Source organism: Ascaphus truei, chromosome 5, assembly GCF_040206685.1.
Source record: "Ascaphus truei isolate aAscTru1 chromosome 5, aAscTru1.hap1, whole genome shotgun sequence".
Lineage (NCBI taxonomy): Eukaryota > Metazoa > Chordata > Amphibia > Anura > Ascaphidae > Ascaphus > Ascaphus truei.
Genome location: NC_134487.1, coordinates 27,130,837 through 27,157,273, shown reverse-complemented (window position 1 = coordinate 27,157,273; position 26,437 = coordinate 27,130,837). Strand labels below are relative to the sequence as shown.

The following is a 26,437-nucleotide window of genomic DNA, read 5'->3' as shown; positions in this document are numbered from 1 at the left end:
GATCACTTATCACAGCCATACTGTATAAGATGCGCATTTTACAATTACTGAAGGGGTAATGAGTAGAGATGGGTGAACTTTTGGGGCGGATTTTTATCTGCAGAAGATCTTGGTCCGAAGATTTCAGCGGATCAATCTCAAAAAGGGCGATTCGCATTTTGTGGATTTTTTAATTAATATGGCCAATACACTCCGCGGATTCCAGATTTGTAGAATCCAATCCGTGGATTCAGCAATTTGTTTGACGGATTTGTTAGAATCCACCAGTGAGTTGCTGAATCCGTGGATTTGGATTCTACAAATCCGTTGACGGATTGCATCCAATGGCAGTTTTTGATGAATCCGCGTGGATTTAAACCGACCAAATCCGTCTGTGGATTTTACACTGCGAAACAAATTCTGGGGGGTACATGCGAAATTGAATTGAAATGTTTATGTATACGTGTGTATGTGTGTATATATGTCTATATCTGTGTACATACAGTTCTATGTGTATATACAGTGGTTCAGTTAGTAAGGATACTGAGTGTGCTACTTGTTTTGGCGTCGCGTGGCATCACTACACGCGATGCCACATGCGTTTTTAGGTATAATCATGGCCTTAAATCTTCAGTTATACTCACTCTTAACTGCTGTTTTTGTTTGATAAATGTATTATCATTTTCTTACCTTGTCTTGAAACAGTTATCTGTCCTTAATTCTGGGTTTCTAATTCACTGCTCGTCCCCATTGTTATATTCTCAGTTATACTGAAACAATTCATTACTTTCTTCCAAGTACACTTGCTAGACACAGGTAAGTATGAAACAAACGTATTTATTTAACATAACAGAGTACTTATTGCTTTGCCTCAGGAGCTGCATAGAGTTGTGTCTATCTGCAACAGCAGCAGGTTAGAATTCCTCATTCCAAGATGGCTGCCATGTCACATCTTGTCTACTGTTTAAGGCTCGACACGACACCCCTTATGATAATTTTATTGTTTCTCATTAGACTATCTATTGCGTTAAATTAGGATCATGTGAGATTGGAGAAATGTGTCCCATTTTGTTTTATAGCTCTCTGCATACAAATAATAGAGCTGGGAGCATGTGTCGAAACTTGCTAAAAAGATTTAAAAAATGGCTGACTTTAAGGGTCAAAAATGGGAGCAAAATTGTCCACATTTATAGTACACATTTAATTTCCTTTGTCATTTTTTGGAGAAAACACTGATCTCTTTTATATATTTATTAAAGTTTTAATATCTTTAAATAGTCTCTAATTTTCTAAAAAGTTCAATTAAATGTATCTAATATTCGCCAATTTTCGAATATTTGGCATTTTTGACAATCTTGCAGAGGTCCGTCCTAATAGCCGTCTTCTGAGAAAGGATCAAAGTTGCAGCTTTTTTTCATTTATTTATTCTGTAATTGAGCTTTATGAGAGCTGAAGAAGTCCCTAAGCCTCAGGTTACATTGAGTTTTATACAACTCCACTTTTTTTTTTCCTTTTCAAGCAAACTGATCTCACTTGAAGACAAATTGTACTCAGCTTGATTAAAAACGTGTCTTTTATATGTATGGGGTTTTTCATAGTTTGGTTTGAGCAATGTTTTTATTTTTCTATGGGGAACACAGTGTTATCAGTGGCGCTTAAGCCTAATAAGTGCAATTTCAAATAAATTGTGCTCAATAAGTGACTAATTGTTTAAGTTTAAGTTCTTTCAAAACTAAGGCACATTTTAATCTGGTCTGTAACTGTTACATAAGCCTATAATATATATTTTCTTTAACTGTGCATGCAATGTATTGTATATAATGTGTACCCTGTTCATTTATGTACCTGTATTTGTAACCATGTATTATTTGTCTTAGCTCTATGCCCAGGACATACTTGAAAACGAGAGGTAACTCTCAACCTTTACTTCCTGGTAAAATATTTTATAAATAAATTGTGAATAGGTTAATCACTATTTAACATAGACGTGAGCTACAAATGTAGTGAACATACTGCACCGACACACTTTATTCGAGCAAATACCCGGTATGTACCTGGCAGATACCTGGAATGCGCCGCTCCTCACCTCTGACAAGCCCCGTTGCATTTGCCTTCCCAGCCTGGGTTCATGCCTGGCTGATGGGCGGCTGATCTGTTAAATGATAATGATTAGGATTTAATAGGCTGCAATGCTTCGCGTGTCTACCAGATGGCATAAATTCATGAATTGTAATGCAGTATATATATATATACTGTGCAGTATTGCAGCCAGCGGGAATAAAATGCTTCAATCCCTGCCTGGAAAATACCTCAATGCACTCGGGCAGAAAACAGTCACAAACCTCAATACACCCGGGTATACCCGAATTCGTGGGACTAGCCGAGCTCGAATAAAGTGTGTCGCCAGTGTAGCACACCCAGGCAGGTGTGTATAGCAAACCAGTGTATATACTGTAGAAATAGTGTTGATTGTAGCTCAAACCCTTGTGTGGATGGCTTTTTTCCAATCCCAATGTGCAGACTTCCAGGTCATATGGAGCGCAGATCAAAATAGAAATAAAGAAGAAAATACAATAGTAACAATAAACAAGTAAAATTCAACACTCACATGGTGTCAAATCTTTAAAAGGGATGGGAATCGGCGGCGTTCTCTCAGCTCCCCTCCTCCGTGTACTCTGCGTCTCGCTGTTCAGGTTCCGCACTTCCGGGTTGAGTCCTCGGATGATTGGCACTGACTGCAGCAGTGCTGTATCGGCATCCTCTCTTCCAGCTCACACGGCAGCTCTACGTATGTCACCTACTAAGGGTTCCATTATTTTTCTATGGGCCTCATTCTTGAGCTTTTCGTGGTAATGCCTAATAATGGAAGCTCATTTGAGTCACCGGTGGATGTGGTTTGTTCAGCTTCTACAGTTTATATGATCAAAAGAATTGTATTTTTATTGTTTATTTGTAAAGCACTAACTTATTCCACAGCGCAGTGTAAAGATCTGCTGATTACATAAATAGAGTTACATACAAATAGAGACAAACATGTATGTAAGCTGGTGGAGAGTCTGATGGTACATGGTAGGGAATGCCAGAAAGAGGGGGCAGCATGAGAGAAGTCTTGTAGGTGGGAGTGAGAGCCAACGTATACCGTACTTGCTTTTTTTCCGAATATTGATGATTTGACTCCACTAATGATCTTATTAGGATGGTACTTCGCTACGACATCCAACCTGCTATGTGTTCACAGCAAAGGGTTGTGTCTACACTATTGATATTAGATTGGTGTATCATGAGAGAACGCCAAGCGACCAATCCAGATACAATGCTGCATAGGACAATGATGCCCATATAGGAAGGTACTTTGCCACTTCACGCTCCCCACTGCCTCCTCATCCAATGAGAGACACGGCTGTACAGGGGACATTGATATGCGTAAATCTGAGGATATGTGTGGTGACTGGCCAGGATTCATTACCTCACAAGCAACAATACATATTACTATACTATTTGTGCACTCATCTCCAAATTTCATACTGACATGACTTTTGTAACCAGGTTCTGGCAGTATTCCTAATTAGTGTTCTATGTCACTGTTTATACAGGTGATCCGTGGACTATGAACATAGACTAGTCCCTTAATTTCCCTGTGGCTTTGTGCTGGATAGATAACAACATCCCTGTTAGTAATCCCAATTTATTAGGCTCTCTTCAAAGGATTTGTTTATAATGTTGGGACTACATTAATAAAAAATATGACATTGAACTTTTTTGTTATCTTTCATGGACTGTGATGACTAATATTAATCTACGGTCTTTATACACCTTCTTTCCAGTTTCCTACAATCTATATATTGCTGGCATGACAATGACATGTTGTACTCACTTTCATTTACTTATAATAATCTAATATTTTGTTTCTTGGTAATATTTTGTTTCATTCATAGCCTTTTTTTAATGTTTACTACATGTTTCACTTTGGGATTGTCACAGTTTGTGTATATCTCCTTTTATACACTAATCTCATTTACAAATAACAAATTCATAACAAATTCATAACTATGGATACCATGTTGGCGCCAATCAAGGGCCCTACTCTCTCTCTCGCCCATTTCAGGGCACAATCCACCCTGGTGAAATTAGAACAAAAATGTAGCATTTCGCTTTACGGTTGTCAATTTTAACAAAACGTTTACGGGTAAAAGGTTCCATCGAACGTTCTCGCATTTTTGAAGGTTCGAGTGAAACATCGGCGAACCTATAACTGTGACTGTCCATTTAACTACATATTCTTCATATTTCTTCAATAACAAACCAAGAAAAGGTTTATACATCTGTACCACTTTCTTGGCCGGTTTTACATTTGCATGGAGAGACAGCTTTTAATAGCAGTGATTACTGGTATGGCAGGTGGTCAATGTCCTGCCTGGTTTCAGGTCAGTTGCTAATAGGATGCCTCCTGCTTTTATGGTATCCCTGAGTATCAATATAATAGCTGGTAGAATTCTGTTTGTAACAGCTGCATGCTCAGTTCTGACTCTGCCACGCATTTAAGAGCAGCTAAGGAGAGGTCACTGCTGCTTTGACACCTCTAATTCAAGAGTCCTTTCTGCCAGCAATGTATCTGCCTACAGTAGACAAATACAAATATTCCACTCTGAAGACATCTCGGGATTGCATGTGTTAGTTAGTGATACTTGTCATTCTTAAAATAAAGCAGGTAACAAAACACTTACAAGACAACTCAATGTGGCTAGTGGTTCCGGTTTGTGAATACCTGTAAATTACCCGTCATAAACTTTTCCTGTCTGGATCCCCGTTTTTTTTTTTGCTATTGGAGCAGTGCTTTCCATGGTCCTGTTCTCCAGGTCTTCTACAAACAAAACACATTCAGTATGTTTTCTTTATTTCAAGTATAAACGTAAAGATTGTGAAAATGGAAATCTCATGGAGGTAGACAACATGCATGTGTGGCCAACACAATAAGTAAAAAATACTTTACCTATTTCTGGGGGTTTCACTGTTTTTTCACTTTGTATTCTTTATTTTAAGCCAGGCATAGTAACACTAGTTTGAGAAAGCTGTCACACTGCTCAAGTTGACAAAATTAGAACTGTATGTTTTGAAATACAGTAATGGTCATTTGTATAGTTTGTTTTTAAAGTATTGTATTGTATGTCTTTATTTATATAGCGCCAAAAGTGTACTCAGCGCTTCACAAAGAATACAGTACAGGGAATTATAATTATACAATAAGTGCAGCAAAATCAGACAATGGGAAAGGAAATCCCTTACCTGAAGAGCTTACAATCTTAAGAGTTTAATGGGAAACTTACAGAGACAGTAGGTGTGGGAGTAAGTACAAATATTCATCTTATTGCATAGCTACAATATTGTATTTGTGTTTTCAGACAAAATTCCTAATACTCCTCATTTTTCAAATTGTCATCCATTTTTTCATATATTTCAAAACTGACCACTATGATTTAAGAATGTATTTATCTTGGTTTCTTATTGTTAAATTAGTATGTTTTAAAACTTGACTTTTGCTCATCCAGATAAATTGCCATCTGTAAAAATATAGATAGAAGCATCTATATTTGTAGTCATATCACCAACAATGTATGCATTGACTTACAACATAAATAATATAATACAGAGAATGATAACACAATATTGTAAGAAATGCAAATCATTATGTTTTTCGGGTGGCTGGTTAATACGATAAATATTAATGATTTCTCATTTGTTTTAACAGCTCCATTTAACCCACCGAGTGATACAGACAACATTGTGAAATTTGACACGTATGGAGATGGAATTGGCCGATACAACGTGTTCAATTTTCAGTACAACATTGGCAAATACTCCTACCTTAAAATCGGTCATTGGGCCGAAACCTTGTCACTGGACATAGATTTGATACAGTGGTCCAAGAGTTTAGTTCCAACATCACAGTGCAGTGATCCATGCGCTCCAAACGAAATGAAAAATATGCAACCAGGAGATGTATGTTGTTGGATTTGCATCCCATGTGAAACTTATGAGTACCTTACTGATGAATTCACCTGCACTGACTGTGGGCCAGGACAGTGGCCAACTGCTGACTTAACAAGCTGTTTTGATTTACCAGAAGACTACATCAAGTGGGAAGATGCGTGGGCAATAGGACCAGTGACCATTGCGTGTCTCGGCTTTGTGTGCACATGCCTGGTTGCCGGAGTCTTTATGAAGCACAACAGCACTCCGTTGGTCAAGGCATCAGGCCGTGAACTGTGCTACATTCTATTGATTGGGGTCTTTTTGTGCTATTGTATGACATTCTTCTTTATAGCAAAACCGTCCCCAGTCATATGCACTCTTCGCCGATTGGGACTTGGAACATCTTTCGTGGTTTGCTATTCGGCCCTTCTGACAAAGACGAATCGTATTGCCAGGATATTCAGTGGTGTAAACGATGGCGCTCAAAGACCTAAATTCATCAGCCCCAGATCCCAGGTCATCATATGCTTGAGCCTCATCTTAATTCAGATTGTTATTGTGTCTGTGTGGCTCATGTTGGAATTTCCTGGCACCAGACGGTACACGCTTCCTGAGAAACGGGAAACTGTTATATTAAAATGCAATGTCAAAGATTCCAGTATGTTAATCTCTTTAACATACGATGTGGTCCTAGTCATATTGTGTACTGTGTATGCCTTCAAAACAAGGAAGTGCCCAGAAAACTTCAATGAAGCCAAGTTTATTGGATTTACAATGTACACAACCTGCATAATCTGGCTCGCTTTCCTCCCTATATTTTATGTGACGTCAAGTGACTACAGAGTAAGTCCAACTGCATTTTTACCTTATTTGTTTGCTGTAATGCACATTTGTGAATTTAGAAACTATGAGAAGTGCTGACGGGCATTGTGAAAGGTCAATAACGCAGTGTTAAGAGCTATTTTCAACCGTAACGGGCCCTTGCGTTGCTATAATGAACGTTAGTGCTACTTATATGCCAAAGAGGTGTTCCCCCAAACAATGCCTATCCACAGAGCTCTGTGACAGAGGGATTTAATTATGTATTACTTATGTCATACAGAAAGGTGGCATTAGATCCCTCCAGACCCTGAAATATGGGTTCTGGTGGCGAGACGAGGAGAGCAAGCAACAGAGAAAGTCCTATTTTACTAGAGAGTCTCAAGTGCTATATACAGTATATCCTCTCAAGCACACCTTTAAACAACAGGTGAAGAGACACCTGTGCACAAAAAGGAGCACACTTGAGATATATGCTAATAGGATATGTAAAGTACATGCAAATATACAAGGTATCTCAGGTGTGCCCATTTCTATGCACAGGTTGTTTGAGAGAATATACTGTATATAGCACTTAAGACATTAGTAAAATAAGACTCTCTTGCACCCTAGCCCCTGCTCTAATGCTCTATTTAAGGGTCTGGAGGGAGTTAATGTAAGGTAGTGCTAACTTAACATGCTGTCAGGCCGATGCTAATGTGAGCCCTGAGTTAACAGAACTTTGTGAATCTGGGAACAAAGTGTCATATATTTCTCAGAACCAAACTTTGTTCTTGTAATAAATGACTTCACTTATGATTTTGTGTCTAGAGCAGCAGTCTCTCTCAAAGATATTTGGGAATATAGCACACGAAACCCCAGAGTTATTTAACATTCTGTTGTTTTTCAATATAATTTATATCTTTAAGCTTACTTCGGTTATTCGTATGAATGGAATGGCGGCCATCTTTTCTTGCACAGTTGCAAATATAAGCATCAAAGCTGTGGAAAGTACAGGTGTAGTTAGACTTACTGCCTGCGGGGGGCCGTGAAAGTGTGTGAGGGCCAGAACGGGGCCCGGGCCGGGGCTCGATCGCAGTCAAGGGAGCAGTAAGCAGCCCTGGAAGATTAACTCAGTGGGGTCCCCGCTTCTGAATGGGACCACTGTAGCGTTAATCCTGCCGGGCCAGCCACGCGTATGTAAGAGCTGTGCAGAGGAGTCACAGAGAGAAACAGTCTCTCTCTGACTGAGAGCAAAATGTACTGCAAAATGTACTGCTTTCTGGAGCCCGCGAGCCAATCGCACGTAGGCCTCAGATTTCAGCCTGTTGTCCGTGGTCACGAAGGCTGTAAGTCTTACTACATCTGTATTAAAGGTTATATCACCTTTTCCAAAAAAACATTTTCGTTAGAGTATGGGGCCGGCTACTATAATATTTTTGGGGGCAAGCACCATGAATAGGACTATTTGCTATCAATAGGGATTTGGTTATTCCATTCCATTCCTACACACAAATACTGTGGGATAATTGCTTATTATTCTGCATAGTGATCTTGTGTAATATTCCTAAATAGCATACGTAACGGCAATGGTAAACCCAAAAATATTTTGGGAGGTAACATTTAATAAAGCAGTAAAGCAGGGGAAATATAGGTTTATTGTAGCGATTCTATTGCCACTTTTGCATATATACAGATGTAGCTAGACTTACTCTCGTTGGTGGCAAGGACATAAAAGTGAAAGCCTGTGGCGCCAGAGACAGTGCCTGCCGTGGTCCATGCTTCCGAATGGGACTCCCCACAGTATTAATCTTCCCGTGCGACTACTGTACCACTGCGGTTGCGTTACTGTGGGTGGCGCCGACACTGAAGACAATTAGGTTAGGTGTGTGTGTGTTGTACAGTGGGATAAAGTGATTTTGTCTATATACAGGTATTTGAAAAATGCCAACAATATTTTTGCTAGGAAGGCAGAAATTGAGAGAAGTCTCCTAAAATAAATACATTTTACATTTGCAATGTTTAAGTTTGTAAATCAAAAAGTAGTGGTACTCTAATAAGATTGTTAATAAGAAGGTACAGTACCTTCCAGTACCACCACACTTTAATCAATGTATATGTACTGTATATATATATATACAGTGTAGATAGATAGATAGATAAATAGATAGATAAGTCATTAATGATCACCAAGGTGATCAGAATACTAGCATAGCACAGGGAGTAGAAGAGAAAAGTGTTTCAGTCTATCATGCAGATATATCCCAACGTTTCGGTCCCCAGAGGTACCTTCTTCAGGGGGGAAGAAGGTCCCTCCTGGGACCGAAACAGGGTGATCACTAATGACTTCTATTTTTTACCTTTACCTTGCACCTCCTACCTCTGCTGAGGTATTCTACCTAATGTGTGTGTGTGTGTGTGTGTGTGTGTGTGTGTGTGTGTGTGTGTGTGTGTGTGTGTGTGTGTGTGTGTGTGTGTGTGTGTGTGTGTGTGTGTGTATCTGTGTGTGTAGGCAGTGAAGAACATAATATGCAACTTGACAATAAGCAGACATCTGTTTTTCCATTACAGGTCCAGACCACAACCATGTGCATCTCAGTAAGTCTGAGTGGTTTTGTAGTGTTGGGCTGCTTGTTTGCCCCAAAAGTTCACATCATCCTGTTTCAACCACAGAAGAATGTTGTTACTCACAGACTCCATCTGAACAGATTCAGTGTCAGCGGCACAGCAACCAACTACTCCCAGTGTAAGTTATTCTACTGGAATTTAGTCTGACGGAGTCCATCATTTTTAGAGTTGGCCTTCAAAGGCAAGCCAATTTGACTTGAACTAGATGTCCTGTACGGTAGTTCTTTTATGTCACGGATAGTTAGATTTTCTCAATATACCGTATTTCCTCGATTGTAAGACGCACCATCGATTTGGCCCTTAAAATTGAGGAAAATTACTTTTTCACTTACCATGTTTCAGGAGAGGTCCCATGTCAGCGGAGGATGAAGCGGGCGGTGGCGGCAGGAGAAGTCCCACGTCTGCAGATGGTTGAAGATGGACAGTGTGTGGCGGGAGTGCGGCAACAGGACTGGTTCCACGTCTGCAGGTGAATGAAGATAAGACAGCGGGCGTGCAGTGGCGGTGGCGGCAGGAGATCATAATAGCAAAGAGCTGAGCCAGAGCAGAGTGGCATAGGGGAACGGCTGGGGAAGAGTGCACTGTAACCGGACGTCAGACACCGGTCAACTTCCGGTGTTACAGTGTGCACCTCCCCAGCCGTTCCCCTATGCCACTCTGCTCCGACTCAGCTCTCCTGCTATTATGATCTCCTGCCACCGCACGCCCGCCGTCTTCTTATCTTCATTCACCTGCAGACTTGAGACCTGTCCTACCGCCGCCGCCGCCGCACAACTGCCAGCTGTCCATCTTCAACCATCTGTAGACGTGGGACCTCTTCTACTGCTGCCGCCTGCTTCATCCTCCGCTGACATGGGACCTCTCCTGAAACATGGTAAGTGAAAGAGGGGGTTAGTACTGTAGGCACTTTTTATTTCTTTTCATTTTTTTAATACATTGATTCTAAGACTCACCTCGATTTCAAACATGTGAAAATCGGAAAAAAGGTGCGTCTTAGAATCGAGGAAATAGGGTAAATGCTATCCTTATATAGTTACAAAGATGAGTGTAACTTACTTTTTCAAAGGAAATTTGCCCACTTACAAGATGTTATTGTGTCAACATTTTTTTAAATATATATTATTTCATTGACGGGGACTTTCCTGATTCTCATTAGAGTGCTGATCGCCAAGAACTTGCTCTCTTTTGAAAACTATATTAATTTCATCAGCACAAGAAAGCCTGGCAAAACTACGGTTACTCAACAAAGTAAGGGTGATTAGTTAGAGTTAACGGTCGGGAGGTTATTACATGTCACAGTCCTGTCTTTGTATACTAATTTCTCACTGCTGAATTATAAATATAGCTCTTTGATGGACTAGCCTTCCAAAAAAACCCGGAATCTCTGTACTTCCCTGTTTCGGCGTTGTACCTATTCAGCAGTAATCAGGTTGTATTTTCAGATATCTTTTGCTCGGCAACCTTTACAACCACTCTCAAAAGTACTAATATAGGAAAGTTCAAATGAATGGGAGGCTGAGATCTTCTGCGACAATCAGCACCATTACATTTCAAGCACAATAAGACAGATAATGAAGCCTGACACACAACATCAATGTTAGCACTGAGGCCCAAACAACATTTTTAAAACATGAGCCTTTTATTATTATTATTATTATAGCATGTTCTTGTATAGCGCTGTTGTTTTACGTAGCGCTGTACAGAGACATTTTGCAGGCACAGGTCCCTGCCCTGTGGAGCTTACAATCTATTTTTTGGTGCCTGGGGGACAGGGAGATAAAGTGACTTGCCCAAGGTCACAAGGAGCCGACACCAGGAATTGAACCAGATTCCCCTGCTTCAAACTTAGTGCCAGTCAGTGTCTTGACTCACAGAGCCACTCCTTCTCCCTTTTATGTTATCATCCTAAAACTACAACTTCTCATAAAGGAAACACATATATCCTAAGCTGTGTTACGTGCATCAACTCACCATGTTCCAATAAATCAGTTAGAGAGATTCGTCTCATTCAGCATGTGCTATTTAATCATGTCACTGACACATTACACACCTACTATTTGCAACAGAGGGGAAGATTTTGACTCCCACACATCATACTTATAATAATTATCAACATCTGTGTTTGCCAGAATGCCGGTTTTGAGGACTACCATATACAATGATGTCCTACATTTTTGTAGAGGTTACCCACAAATCTAGAGAATCCGTATATAAAGTGCATTCTTTATACAATTTTGCCATGACTACTAAGCAGGAGAAGAGCAGATGTCTTTCCTGATGCATTTGGTGCAACGTGGCGCTTCTTCAGGAGTCAGGACTGAAATATTTAGAAAGGTTCCTCTTATTCATTGAAAGGGATCACCTGTGAATTATGGCCTTATATGTTCGTACGGGTGTTTCATTTGGTTTGGGGCATAAGTGGCAGGTCATCCACACGTTGTGTAAAGAATCACAAAAGGATCAGACACAAGGGTGTTGAACTCTTTCAATGAATAATAAAAGCTGCTTGATTCATGTAGTACAACTAGGGAAGGGATCATTAGTAGCTGCAGGAATTTTACTTCACAATATGTAATGGTTTCAACAATAGTGAACAAATTCCTTAAGGTGTAATCCACACCACTCAAATACCACGGGGTATACTCATGAAACTGTGATAGTATCAATCGGGGCAGTGTAGTAGAGAAACTCCCAATAATTAAACACAGAAAAATACTAACCGCTCAAACCTTAATAAACAAGTAACAATGAAGTATCTGGATCTGTGGGGTGCATGGGGTAATGGACTTCTTATATTTACACCGTGATTCAAGAGGGATCAAAAAAGATTACCCATATCTGCACTCGGCAAAAAATTCCTAATACAATAAAGTAGACAGATAGATGTTGAACATTATTTGAAGACTACTGTATCTGTCTACTTTATTGTATTAGGAATTTTTTTGCTGAGTGCAGATATGGGTAATCTTTTTTGATCCCTCTTGGATCACCGTGTAAATGAATGAATAACTAGCGATGAAGTGAATGAGCGTTTCTGTGCGATGATGCCCCAATCTTGCACTATAACATTTGAATGCATTTGACCCCTGTGAATATAAGGAGTGCATGGCAGACAATGCATACAGGAATAACATACAGAATGCATACAGGAATAACATACAGAATGCATACAGGAATAACATACAGAATGCATACAGAATGCATACAGAAATAACATACAGAATGCATACAGGAATAACATACAGAATGCATACAGGAATAACATACAGAATGCATACAGGAATAACATACAGAATGCATACAGGAATAACATACAGAATGCATACAGAAATAACATACTGAATGCATACAGGAATGATATACATAATGCATACAGAATGTATACAGGAATAACATACAGAATGCATACAGGAATAACATACAGAATGCATACAGGAATAACATACAGAATGCATACATGAATAACATACAGAATGCATACAGGAATAATATACAGAATGCATACAGAAATAACATACACAATGCATACAGGAATAACATACAGAATGCATACAGGACTAACATACAGAATGCATACAGAATGCATACAGAAATAACATACAGAATGCATACAGGAATAACATACAGAATGCATACAGGAATAACATACAGAATGCATACAGGAATAACATACAGAATGCATACAGGAATAACATACAGAATGCATACAGAAATAACATACTGAATGCATACAGGAATGATATACATAATGCATACAGAATGTATACAGGAATAACATACAGAATGCATACAGGAATAACATACAGAATGCATACAGGAATAACATACAGAATGCATACATGAATAACATACAGAATGCATACAGGAATAACATACAGAATGCATACAGAAATAACACACAGAATGCATACAGAAATAACATACACAATGCATACAGGAATAACATACAGAATGCATACAGGAATAACATACAGAATGCATACAGAATGCATACAGAAATAACATACAGAATGCATACAGGAATAACATACAGAATGCATACAGGAATAACATACAGAATGCATACAGGAATAACATACAGAATGCATACAGGAATAACATACAGAATGCATACAGGAATGATATACATAATGCATACAGAATGTATACAGGAATAACATACAGAATGCATACAGGAATAACATACAGAATGCATACAGAATGCATACAGAAATAACATACAGAATGCATACAGGAATAACATACAGAATGCATACAGGAATAACATACAGAATGCATACAGGAATAACATACAGAATGCATACAGGAATAACATACAGAATGCATACAGGAATAACATACAGAATGCATACAGGAATAACATACAGAATGCATACAGAAATAACATACAGAATGCATACAGAAATAACATACACAATGCATACAGGAATAACATACAGAATGCATACAGGAATAACATACAGAATGCATACAGGAATAACATACAGAATGCATACAGGAATAACACACAGAATGCATACAGGAATAACACACAGAATGCATACATGAATAACATACAGAATGTATACAGGAATAACATACAGACCGAATACAGGAATAACATACACAATGCATACAGGAATAACATACAGTATGCATACAGAAATGACATACAGAATTCATACAGGAATAACATACAGAATGCATACAGGAATAACATACAGAATGCATACAGGAATAACATACAGAATGCATACAGGAATAACATACAGAATGCATACAGGAATAACATACAGAATGCATACAGAAATAACATACTGAATGCATACAGGAATGATATACATAATGCATACAGAATGTATACAGGAATAACATACAGAATGCATACAGGAATAACATACAGAATGCATACAGGAATAACATACAGAATGCATACATGAATAACATACAGAATGCATACAGGAATAACATACAGAATGCATACAGAAATAACACACAGAATGCATACAGAAATAACATACACAATGCATACAGGAATAACATACAGAATGCATACAGGAATAACATACAGAATGCATACAGAATGCATACAGAAATAACATACAGAATGCATACAGGAATAACATACAGAATGCATACAGGAATAACATACAGAATGCATACAGGAATAACATACAGAATGCATACAGGAATGATATACATAATGCATACAGAATGTATACAGGAATAACATACAGAATGCATACAGGAATAACATACAGAATGCATACAGAATGCATACAGAAATAACATACAGAATGCATACAGGAATAACATACAGAATGCATACAGGAATAACATACAGAATGCATACAGGAATAACATACAGAATGCATACAGGAATAACATACAGAATGCATACAGGAATAACATACAGAATGCATACAGGAATAACATACAGAATGCATACAGAAATAACATACAGAATGCATACAGAAATAACATACACAATGCATACAGGAATAACATACAGAATGCATACAGGAATAACATACACAATGCATACAGGAATAACATACAGAATGCATACAGGAATAACACACAGAATGCATACAGGAATAACACACAGAATGCATACATGAATAACATACAGAATGTATACAGGAATAACATACAGACCGAATACAGGAATAACATACACAATGCATACAGGAATAACATACAGTATGCATACAGAAATGACATACAGAATTCATACAGGAATAACATACAGAATGCATACAGGAATAACATACAGAATGCATACAGGAATCACATACAGAATGCATACAGGAATAACATACAGAATGCATACAGGAATAACACACAGAATGCATACAGGAATAACACACAGAATGCATACAGGAATAACACACAGAATGCATACATAAATAACATACAGAATGCATACAGGAATAACATACAGAATGCATACAGGAATGATATACATAATGCATACAGAATGTATACAGGAATAACATACAGAATGCATACAGGAATAACATACAGAATGCATACAGGAATAACTTACAGAATGCATACAGGAATGATATACATAATGCATACAGAATGTATACAGGAATAACATACAGAATGCATACAGGAATAACATACAGAATGCATACAGGAATAACATACAGAATGCATACATGAATAACATACAGAATGCATACAGGAATAACATACAGAATGCATACAGGAATAACATACAGAATGCATACAGGAATAACATACAGAATGCATACATGAATAACATACAGAATGCATACAGGAATAACATACAGAATGCATACAAAAATAACACACAGAATGCATACAGAAATAACATACACAATGCATACAGGAATAACATACAGAATGCATACAGAATGCATACAGAATGCATACAGAAATAACATACAGAATGCATACAGGAATAACATACAGAATGCATACAGGAATAACATACAGAATGCATACAGGAATAACATACAGAATGCATACAGGAATAACATACAGAATGCATACAGGAATGATATACATAATGCATACAGAATGTATACAGGAATAACATACAGAATGCATACAGGAATAACATACAGAATGCATACAGGAATAACATACAGAATGCATACAGGAATAACATACAGAATGCATACAGGAATAACATACAGAATGCATACAGAAATAACATACAGAATGCATACAGAAATAACATACACAATGCATACAGGAATAACATACAGAATGCATACAGGAATAACATACAGAATGCATACAGGAATAACATACAGAATGCATACAGGAATAACACACAGAATGCATACAGGAATAACACACAGAATGCATACATGAATAACATACAGAATGTATACAGGAATAACATACAGACCGAATACAGGAATAACATACAGAATGCATACAGGAATAACATACAGTATGCATAAAAGAAATGACATACAGAATTCATACAGTAATAATATACAGAATGCATACAGGAATAACATACAGGAATAACATACAGAATGCATACAGGAATAACATACATAATGAATACAGGAATAACATACAGAATGCATACAGGAATAACATACAGAATGCATACAGGAATCACATACACAATGCATACAGGAATAACATACAGAATGCATACAGGAATAACATACAGAATGCATATAGGAATAACACACAGAATGCATACAGGAATAACACACAGAATGCATACATAAATAACATACAGAATGCATACAGGAATAACATACAGAATGCATACAGGAATAACATACAGAATGCATACAGGAATAACATACAGAATGCATACAGGAATAACATACAGAATGCATACAGAAATAACATACATAATGCATACAGAAATAACATACTGTACAGAATGCATACAGGAATAACATACAAAATGCATACAGGAATAACATACAAAATGCATACAGGAATAACATACAGAATGCATACAGAAATAACATACAGAATGCATACAGGAATAACATACCGAATGCATACAGGAATAACATACAGAATGCATAAAGAAATAACATACATAATGCATACAGGAATGATATACATAATGCATACAGAATGTATACAGTAATAACATACAGAATGCATACAAGAGTAACATACAGAATGCATACAGGAATATCATACAGAATGCATAAAGAAATAACATACATAATGCATACAGGAATGATATACATAATGCATACAGAATGTATACATAAATAACATACAGAATGCATACAGGAATAACATACAGAATGCATACTGTACAGGAATAACATACTGTACAGAATGCATACAGGAATAACATACAGAATGCATACAGGAGTAACATACAGAATGCATACAGGAATAACATACAGAATGCATACAGGAGTAACAGTACTAGTTATTTCTAAATATTGGGTAAATACGCTTATACAATGACTCCCTTTCAATGCTACACTTGTACTTTTTCAGATATTTACATTTCTAAACCTTTCAATTCTATTCTATATTGGGGACAAATTACTTCTTATAACATTAAAGAGGATCTCAAATAAGCATTTTAGGAGAGTCCATTCTGACACTAGCGATTAAACTTTGGAGCATGTTTCATATTTGTTGTTGGCGTATGTTTCATGTTTCCCAAACACATGAAAACCACTAAGTACTGTAAATAGTATAGATGTTTTCTAAATTAAGACCATTCCATTTTTTATTTGTAAAAAAAAAATTGCAGGTTTTAAATTAAAGAAACCATTTACCTAGAATACAAAAATGAGAACAGACATTGTAATTCAAACGCCTAGTCCTTACTCGCAAAGCTCTTCACAACACTGCCCCTACCTACACTCAGACATTCTCCCTTATTGCATCCCTACAAACTCTCTCTGCTCTGCCTTGAACCTCTTCCTCTCCTCTTCCCTTATAACTACCTCCCAATCCCGCTTCGAAGAATTCTCCTATACTTTCTTTGAACTGCGCTGCAGACCGCATTGGTGAATTATAAATAAATGATCATCAGAATGATGTTACTACTATCTGCGATTAATACTCTTGTCTATTATTAGTGGCAATCCTCAATCTATTGCCAATCAGGATGCAGACGCACCCAGTCCACTAGGGGTTTGTATAATGAGTCGGGCCAATGTAATGTTCCTAAAGACTCGACAATAAATGATCTAGTTAGGCTGTATAGAATGTGTTCTGCCTCTCACAAGCAGGGAAACAGCGGGATGGAAAGAACTGTTACAAAGAAATATATGAAAGCAATCAAATGTATGCACTATTTATTACTACATGATTCGCATAATATTAGTCATGCAACACCTCCTAATCAATATTTAATTTTAATAGCTCACTAGAGTTTATTCTTATTTTTGCTATGAGACACTAATTGTCTCCTCCTTGTCTGGTCCAACCAAAATATATTACATATCTCGACCTTGCTTTTATCAGCTTCTCAGCTCCGTACACAGCCTTATTCTACTGAAATATATATTGCTACAGATGTGAGGGGCCCAATGCACATTTTAGAATACTAGAGTGTAAGCTCTTTTGCAACTAAAAATAACTAATACCAAGCTAAAGCAATCACTACAATAATAAAAAATGACAGCACGTATATATATATATAATGTAAGGTATTGATTATGTGCTCAGTATGTCAACCCTCTCTTATTCACAACTTCTCCTCACTTTTAAAGCTTTACACTCTTCTGCCCCTCCTTACATCTCAGCCCTAATTTCTCGCTATGCACCATCCCGACTCTTGCGTTCTGCTCAAGGATGTCTTCTTTCTACCCCCTTTGTATCTAAAGCCCTCTCCCGCCTTAAACCTTTTTCACTGACTGCCCCACACCTCTGGAATGCCCTTCCCCTCAGTACCCGACTAGCACCCTCTCTATCCACCTTTAAGACCCACCTTAAGACACACTTGCTTAAAGAAGCATACGAATAGCACTGTGAACATTCTGAACACATGATACATAAAGCTTGGCCCCCTGCAGACGCACTTACCAGAACTCCCTCCTCCTGTCTCTGTACGTTCTCCCTACCTACCAATTAGATTGTAAGCTCCTCGGGGCAGGGACTCCTCTTCCTTAATGTTATGTTTGTCTAAAGCACTTATTCCCATGATCTGTTATTTATATTATCTGTTATTTATTCGATTACCACATGTATTACTACTGTGAAGCGCTATGTATATTAATGGCGCTATATAAATAAAGACATACAATACAATACAATTACAGGTATACTTTATTGACTACCGCACCTAATTAAACAGTTGCCATTGGTCCTGCCCTTACTAACTTGGTTTCCAACATTATTTCCATACGACTAACCCAATTCTCTTTTACTTTTCAGCCTCGGCAAGCGCACATTACACACCTACCATTTGCAACGGAGGGGAAGTTCTTGATTCCACCACCTCGTCTTTATAATCGTGATCAACGTTTCCGCCCTCCTGGTTTTTAGACTGTTAGATAATATGCACTTGTTGTGCAGTTACGTCTTTTTTTTTTTAGAAAAATAATATTTTTGAGGACTGCATACAATGATGTTCTAGAGCTTTTTAGACTGGTTTTCTGACCAATGTTGCCCATAAATCTAGAGAACGTGTAAATAAGGTCCATTCTCTGCACAATTTGTCGTGACCACTAAGAAGTAATAGTGATTTATGACAACTGCTGTTTCAGTATAAGGGTATTTTACTTATGAGGTTTTTGTAAATTAGGTTCTTGTTGTAACCAATTTTAGAATGCATTTCTGTTAATTACAGTTACATTACGTATAACTGATTGTTTTTGCACAACCGTAGCAGTATTAATGTAAAGATGCCAGTAATAAAACCTTTTTCTTGAGGTTTTTAGCATGTTCCTTCTTGGTAATTTAAACTTCCTTGTTGCCCTGATACAGGAGTTGCTGGGTATTTAATAAGGTGAAATGAATGTATGGCTTAACGTATCCTGAGAAGGTAGCCAAACATCATTACAGTATTAGCCAGCCAAAAATAATTTTTATACCTCTAACTCAACCCTTCCAATACTGGATATCCACGCAGGGCAATGAATTTCGTGCTGTTCAACCATGCAATGGATTAATATCACACAGGATCTTTATAGTGCATATATTTATACAGATAGGAAGGCTTTCTGTTTTGTTCTAGGTATATCTATGAGTCTACTCTAGAACCTTCGCACACAGCCCTTGTAAGCTCAGAACCCCAATCCACCGTATCATATACATTGTATACTCTATACTGTATTGTGTTAAAACAGTGCTACTAGGATTGTGACCTCATGTATACAACATAAAGATTAAAAAAAGTCGTGTTACATCTAACTTGACATATTATATGGCTAAATACGTATCTGTTTATAAGCAATGGTCATTTATTTCAGTTCTTTGGCCAAAGTATTTTAAGCCTACAACCACTTTATGGCCCATACTATTGTATGGTCCTAATACTGCTGCACCTACAAAAAGCTCTCATAAAATAATCTGACACCTTCTTCATTATTTTCCTCTATCCTCATAAATTGACTTTTAACCATCTATTAAAAAAACACCTTCCCATCCAATGGAAATCCACTTTTCATATGATCATATACATTTTTGTAAACATCTTAACGTCTGAATTCTTTCCTGTAAAAATTCAATTATTCCCAAAGGACATTTTTGCAGTTTTAGTTTCTTCAGAAATGTGCTTTTCAACAGAAACGTAGAAAAGTAATTTACATGTCAATGAAGTATTTTGTTCACTGTTTGTCAGCTCCCCTCGTGTCAGGGAGCCACGAACGCGAAATGGCAACTAGATGGGAGGGGACTTTACCTGTGCGAGAGTTTGCTCCGCACAAAACACAGTAGCTAAAGGAAGTAAAACCTCTTCCAAGTTTCAGCTTACAATGAAACTTTTAAAAGGTATTTAAACATATTTATCACTATTTGGTTCTTCTGTAAAAAAAAAAGTGTTCACTCAGATTGACTCCATTAATCGTTTGAAAAGAAGTGACTTAGGATATATTCTTTATTCCCACCAAAGCAGGCGATCTGCTGAAATTCTCCATTTACTTCCATAGGGAATTTCTTTCAAAATCTTGATCGGCCCCTTTGGCAGATATAGAGTAAGTCCTTCAGGGGGCGAAGTCGCAATGAAAGGCGAGTGCGAAAGGCAGTTTGTTTGGAAGCATTGCTTCGGTTTGCGTTTGCAAATTGTAGGCAGTAAAAGTTGACGCCGTCTCAGACCTGGCTGATTTTTTAAAACAACTACAAGATGAAAAAGTGACGCATAGAGACACATACATCTCATTAAAATCTGTGTGTCATGTAACTTCTACCTAACTCCTCCTATTGACACAGTTTGCTGCCAGACACGGAGAAAAACTTGGAGCCATAACCTTGATATATTGACTCAAAAATACGCAAAACTTTGCTCCAAATTTGCCTTGATACATCATGCCCTTAAACTTTTAAGAATGCATTAGATACATTTTGTCAAAATGTACAGTATTTGCAAGTTATAGTGACTTTGACACTCTGATCCTGCATAAATTCCCAGCAGCAGAATCGTTGCAATCAAAACCTGTTATCGTAGAGACTGAAACATGCTTGGGAACCTGTGTAACACGTGTAGATGTCATGTTAAGTGTTTCTTCACTTGACTAATTCAGTGTGAAGTAGTGACACATAGAGAGGGACGAATGTGTTAAAATTCGAGGCGCAATTTCTTTGCGGGTTTTGCGCAAGGATATTTGCAGGCAATTTGGATCGTGAAAAAAATGACTCTGTAAGCACCATCGTTTTCCCTTTGCACCAATGTGATGACATCGAAGAGAAAGAAAGGAAGAGAGAGACAGGGAGGGAGGAGACTTCTCTGCTCTGCTCCAACAAAACTGAACATTGCGTCAAAACACATTTTTATTCCACCTTGAGGATAAAGACTCCCGTTTGTAATATAGAAGCAAGACGTGCATAACACCTGCACCAGATTTATCAAATGGACAAGGGAATCACATTCAAAGCAATGGAATATACCGATCCGGATCCTTTTCACTGGTTTTGATATATGTATCATATTTATTTTTACAGCACACGGGGGCCTTTGTATCAGGGCAAAAGTGGTGCAATTCTGGAGCAAAAAATGTGCACCCTATGTATTAAAAAAAATCCTCGTTGAAATCAATAGGAAATGTTCTTTTATGCAGCTGATGCAGTTTGTTTTGCCCTAGAATTGGACACATTTTGCCTTAATACATGGTCCCATGGTCATGGTGTATGTTTAAGTACATGAGGCATTCTGTTGACTTTTCTTCAGATCATTGCTTACATTTTCAATTCATTCTGCATGGGATATCCAATACTAATAGGAGTTGCAATTTGCAGCACAAGCTCATTAATAACACCTCTTCTTATTGAAGCAGCACCTTGCTTCACTGCCTAACACTGAATAAGCACAAATAATGAACAAACTCATGACAAGGACCCTGTTTAAGCACAAGTACTGCGTTCAATATAAGCACAGCAAGCATAAGCTATTCAGCACTCGTTATTTTAATAAATCATGTACTGTGAATCCAATCCCATAAGCTCCCAAAGCTTTTTTTATGGAGGTTACATATAGTAAAGGTTTATTTTAAAATACAATGGAAGGACGGCTGCTTAAAGCAGAATATCTAGGCTATTTAAGTATATATCTATCCTTGTTATAGTCATATTATCATCTTACAAATGCTGCATGACAAAGTAATTAAGAGCAATAGGTGTCGGTGGCTCCTGCTGTATAGATAGCATTGGTACAGTATTGTTATAACACATGGTGACGAAACAATGTGTTTAGTATAAGGCAGCTCTGGATGTATATCACACTTTAAGATAAGCATGTTGGTAGCCATGAAAAGCAGGGCTGCTTGTAATGTATGACGTTCAGAATGTTATCTCAAGTTTCCAATAAATATTTATATGTTTCAATAGTGAACCTTTAGGTCTGATTCTCTTTGTTTACAAGTCTGCAGTTGCACAGCGAGTCAAAAAACTGCTTTAGTTACTTGTCACACGCAACTAGAGTGCACGCACCAATAACTTTGTAATTGGGTAACATGTAAAGATAATCTACAGCAGGAGTGGCCAACTCCAGTCATCAAGGGCCACCAACAGGTCAGGTTTTAATGATATGCCTACTTCAGCACAGGTGGCTCAGTTCTTGACTTTGCCACTGATTGAGCCAGGAAGCAGGAATATCCTTAAAACCTGACCTGTTGGTGGCCCGTGAGAACTGGGGATGGCCAGCCCTGGCCTGCAGTATATATTTAGTATAATGAAGGATACATAACTTAGGGTTTTTACCAAAATGTCTTGTCGTTGTGTCTTCAAGCCAAATTAGAAGCAGGGCACTGCGGATTTCTGCAAAAACAAAACTATGTGTTGAGCCAATGTTCCGACGTTTTGGCAGATAACTGCCTTTCTCAAGTGTAGCTGGCAGGCCCTGCTTCTAATTTGGCTCGCTGACTTTGGAGTATAGACAGGGAGTCCCTAAGCCAGGAGCACCGGTGATTATATTGTTGTATATTTATTTTTGGTGTGCAGCAGATATCTGTCATTGTGTCTTAGCATGGTGTTTTAATACAAAATTATGCATATGTATTTAGGCAAAAGTGGTGTAATTCTGGGACAATAACATTGTTCCAGGTGTATCATAAAAAATGTTTTTGATTGAAAACAGATTTTTATTTTGATGCATCTAGTGCACACTTTTGCTCTAGAATTGCACCCCATTTGCATTGCTACATATGGACCCGAGGGGCTATTTCTTAAAGCCTTCTGACTACAATACAGCAGCATATCTAAAAAATAAAATAAACTCACCACTAAAATCAATGGACTATACAGGCATGTTCTTTAATAATTTGAACGCAGTTGATTTTTTTATATTATTGCCCCAGTTTTGCAGATTGGGAGTTTGATACATGGCTCACCTCCGAGAGTGAGAGAGGATGTATAAAATACAGGAGGAAAGTGTTTTACAGGAGAAAATAAATGCTATATCAATGAAAGGGATATATCTACGGAAGTGTGAAAAAAATACATCGGGGCACAATTAGTGAATATAATAGCACCACATTTACCAAACGAAAGAAATCCCATTGAAAGCAATTGTTTGTTTTTTCTTTTGGTGGATCTGGTAAAATTCACTGCACTGGTTCTGCCCAGTAATACAGCTGACAGTTTAGTAAATGACCACAATAGTGGACAGCTATTTAAACATGCTGCTGTAACCAAGTTTCCAAGACTATGAGGCAACATACAGTAGTTAGTCTGTAAGATGTACTACAAGTAAAGAATGTAGCAAAATGGTCTTTGCCTCAGCAACAAACACCAGTTGACTATGATCAAGCCATCATCTGTCTATGCATAATCTTCTTGTGCCCTAATTTAGTAAAGTGATAATTAGAACTGTATTTCTCTTTCCCATTTGCGAGATTGACGAAGGCTGTTTTCCGCTTTCTTTCCCAGAGATGGGACTTGTAGTATTGGTGTGTATAACCCAAGAGTGTTTTGTTACCCAATTCAGTTCTAATTAAAAATAGGCATACAAATTATTGTTATCTTACAATGGTAATGTCACCTTGCTACTGAAAGGATACTTCTCTAGTAGGCCTTAGGGGTGTTAGATAGCATGCATGTCTAGTTAAAGTAAAGAGCTAATCTGGTCCGTGCAGTGGGCTTAAAGGTAAAATAAACTGTCTGTGTTCCTGGTGAGGTTTACACCCCAATGTTAAATTACTCAGCTATAGGATATGTACCTTAAATTCCTGCAAATCATTTAAGACATTTCCTTGATTCTTCTCATAAAATAGTCAATGGACCAGACACACGAAGCAGTGGTAAGGAAAACTGCATGCACGCTGACCAAACATGTATTACTTTTTGGAGATAACATCTCCAGTTTTCCTTACCACTGCTTCATGTATCTGGGCCAATGAGTTTACAACTCATGATACTTTGGAATGGACCAATATGGAGAGTTCACAGTCTCCACGATCATGTTAAGCGCTTCTGACTTGAACTTTTTCTGTTTCTATTGAAGCCTGCATTCTGAATACAATTTATATTCTCCTGACCCTCTCATCTCTACCACTCCTTTATATATAAATCCTTTCATTCTTTGAAATTTCCTTTTCATTAATGTCTGCCGATGTCCCCATCTTGAAGTCTCTGTTGAAATTCCACCTCTTTAGGACAGCCTAGCAGTAGAGGAGACATGCTCAAGGAATATAACACTCTGTCACGTCAATTTCCCACTTAACAAACATACTTTCCCTTATGTAATCAGTGTAATATTGTGTGTCATAATAATGGAACATCAGACAAATGCTTTAAAAAGTACTCAAGAGATGAGAAAATGCATCAGGTCATAAGATGTTCCCCTCTTGTAAAACCACTGTGATTAGTTACATATAAGTAGCGAAAAAATAGCCAATAGGCACAGTAGGTCCTGTTTAAAAATATTTCCAGAGATACGCTAGTTTGTTATTCAGCAGAATGTGATTTTTCTATTTTATTTTTTAATATCTTTTGATTTTAATAACCTGTTCCTGCATTATGGTCATTTTTACTTAGAAATGATTTTGTCTAATTTTTTGTAAACTCTTTCCCCCGTTACTAGAATGTATTCCTATATTCCTGTATATCTTATAAATTCTGAATATGTGATCACTTGTGAAGAAACTTACACAGCTGTGAGTCTTTTTAGCACAGAAAAATCTATTATGCTGCTGTTGTTCTGATGCTGCTTTTGAATAATAAAATATGATTTCTCGACCAACGGCCTTGAGTGAGTGAATAAAGGTTGTGCGCTAATTTCATGTAACTATGGATCGTTTTTTTCTTTATGTGTCATTTGATAGACGTTGGTGATATGTAATTCCCAAAGTGATTAGAATCAGCACCACAATAGTGGACAGCTATTTAAACATGCTGCTGTAACCAAGTTTCCAAGACTATGAGGCAACATACAGTAGTTAGTCTGTAAGATGTACTACAAGTAAAGAATGTAGCAAAATGGTCTTTGCCTCAGCAACAAACACCAGTTGACTATGATCAAGCCATCATCTGTCTATGCATAATCTTCTTGTGCCCTAATTTAGTAAAGTGATAATTAGAACTGTATTTCTCTTTCCCATTTGCGAGATTGACGAAGGCTGTTTTCCGCTTTCTTTCCCAGAGATGGGACTTGTAGTATTGGTGTGTATAACCCAAGAGTGTTTTGTTACCCAATTCAGTTCTAATTAAAAATAGGCATACAAATTATTGTTATCTTACAATGGTAATGTCACCTTGCTACTGAAAGGATACTTCTCTAGTAGGCCTTAGGGGTGTTAGATAGCATGCATGTCTAGTTAAAGTAAAGAGCTAATCTGGTCCGTGCAGTGGGCTTAAAGGTAAAATAAACTGTCTGTGTTCCTGGTGAGGTTTACACCCCAATGTTAAATTACTCAGCTATAGGATATGTACCTTAAATTCCTGCAAATCATTTAAGACATTTCCTTGATTCTTCTCATAAAATAGTCAATGGACCAGACACACG

At 37.6% G+C, this 26,437-nt stretch overlaps 1 protein-coding gene across 1 annotated transcript in view; it reads left to right on the top strand.

Moving 5' to 3' along the window:
- GRM3 (glutamate metabotropic receptor 3) overlaps positions 1–25,703 on the top strand; it is a 379,631-nt gene extending 353,928 nt beyond the window's left edge. The window contains exons 4-6 of the mRNA XM_075599552.1: positions 5,726–6,792; positions 9,319–9,493; positions 19,219–25,703. Of these exons, the coding sequence (XP_075455667.1) occupies positions 5,726–6,792; positions 9,319–9,493; positions 19,219–19,295 (1,319 nt within the window). The 3' untranslated portion in view covers positions 19,296–25,703. The remainder of the gene's footprint in view (positions 1–5,725; positions 6,793–9,318; positions 9,494–19,218) is intronic.
- Positions 25,704–26,437: the final 734 nt, after the last annotated feature.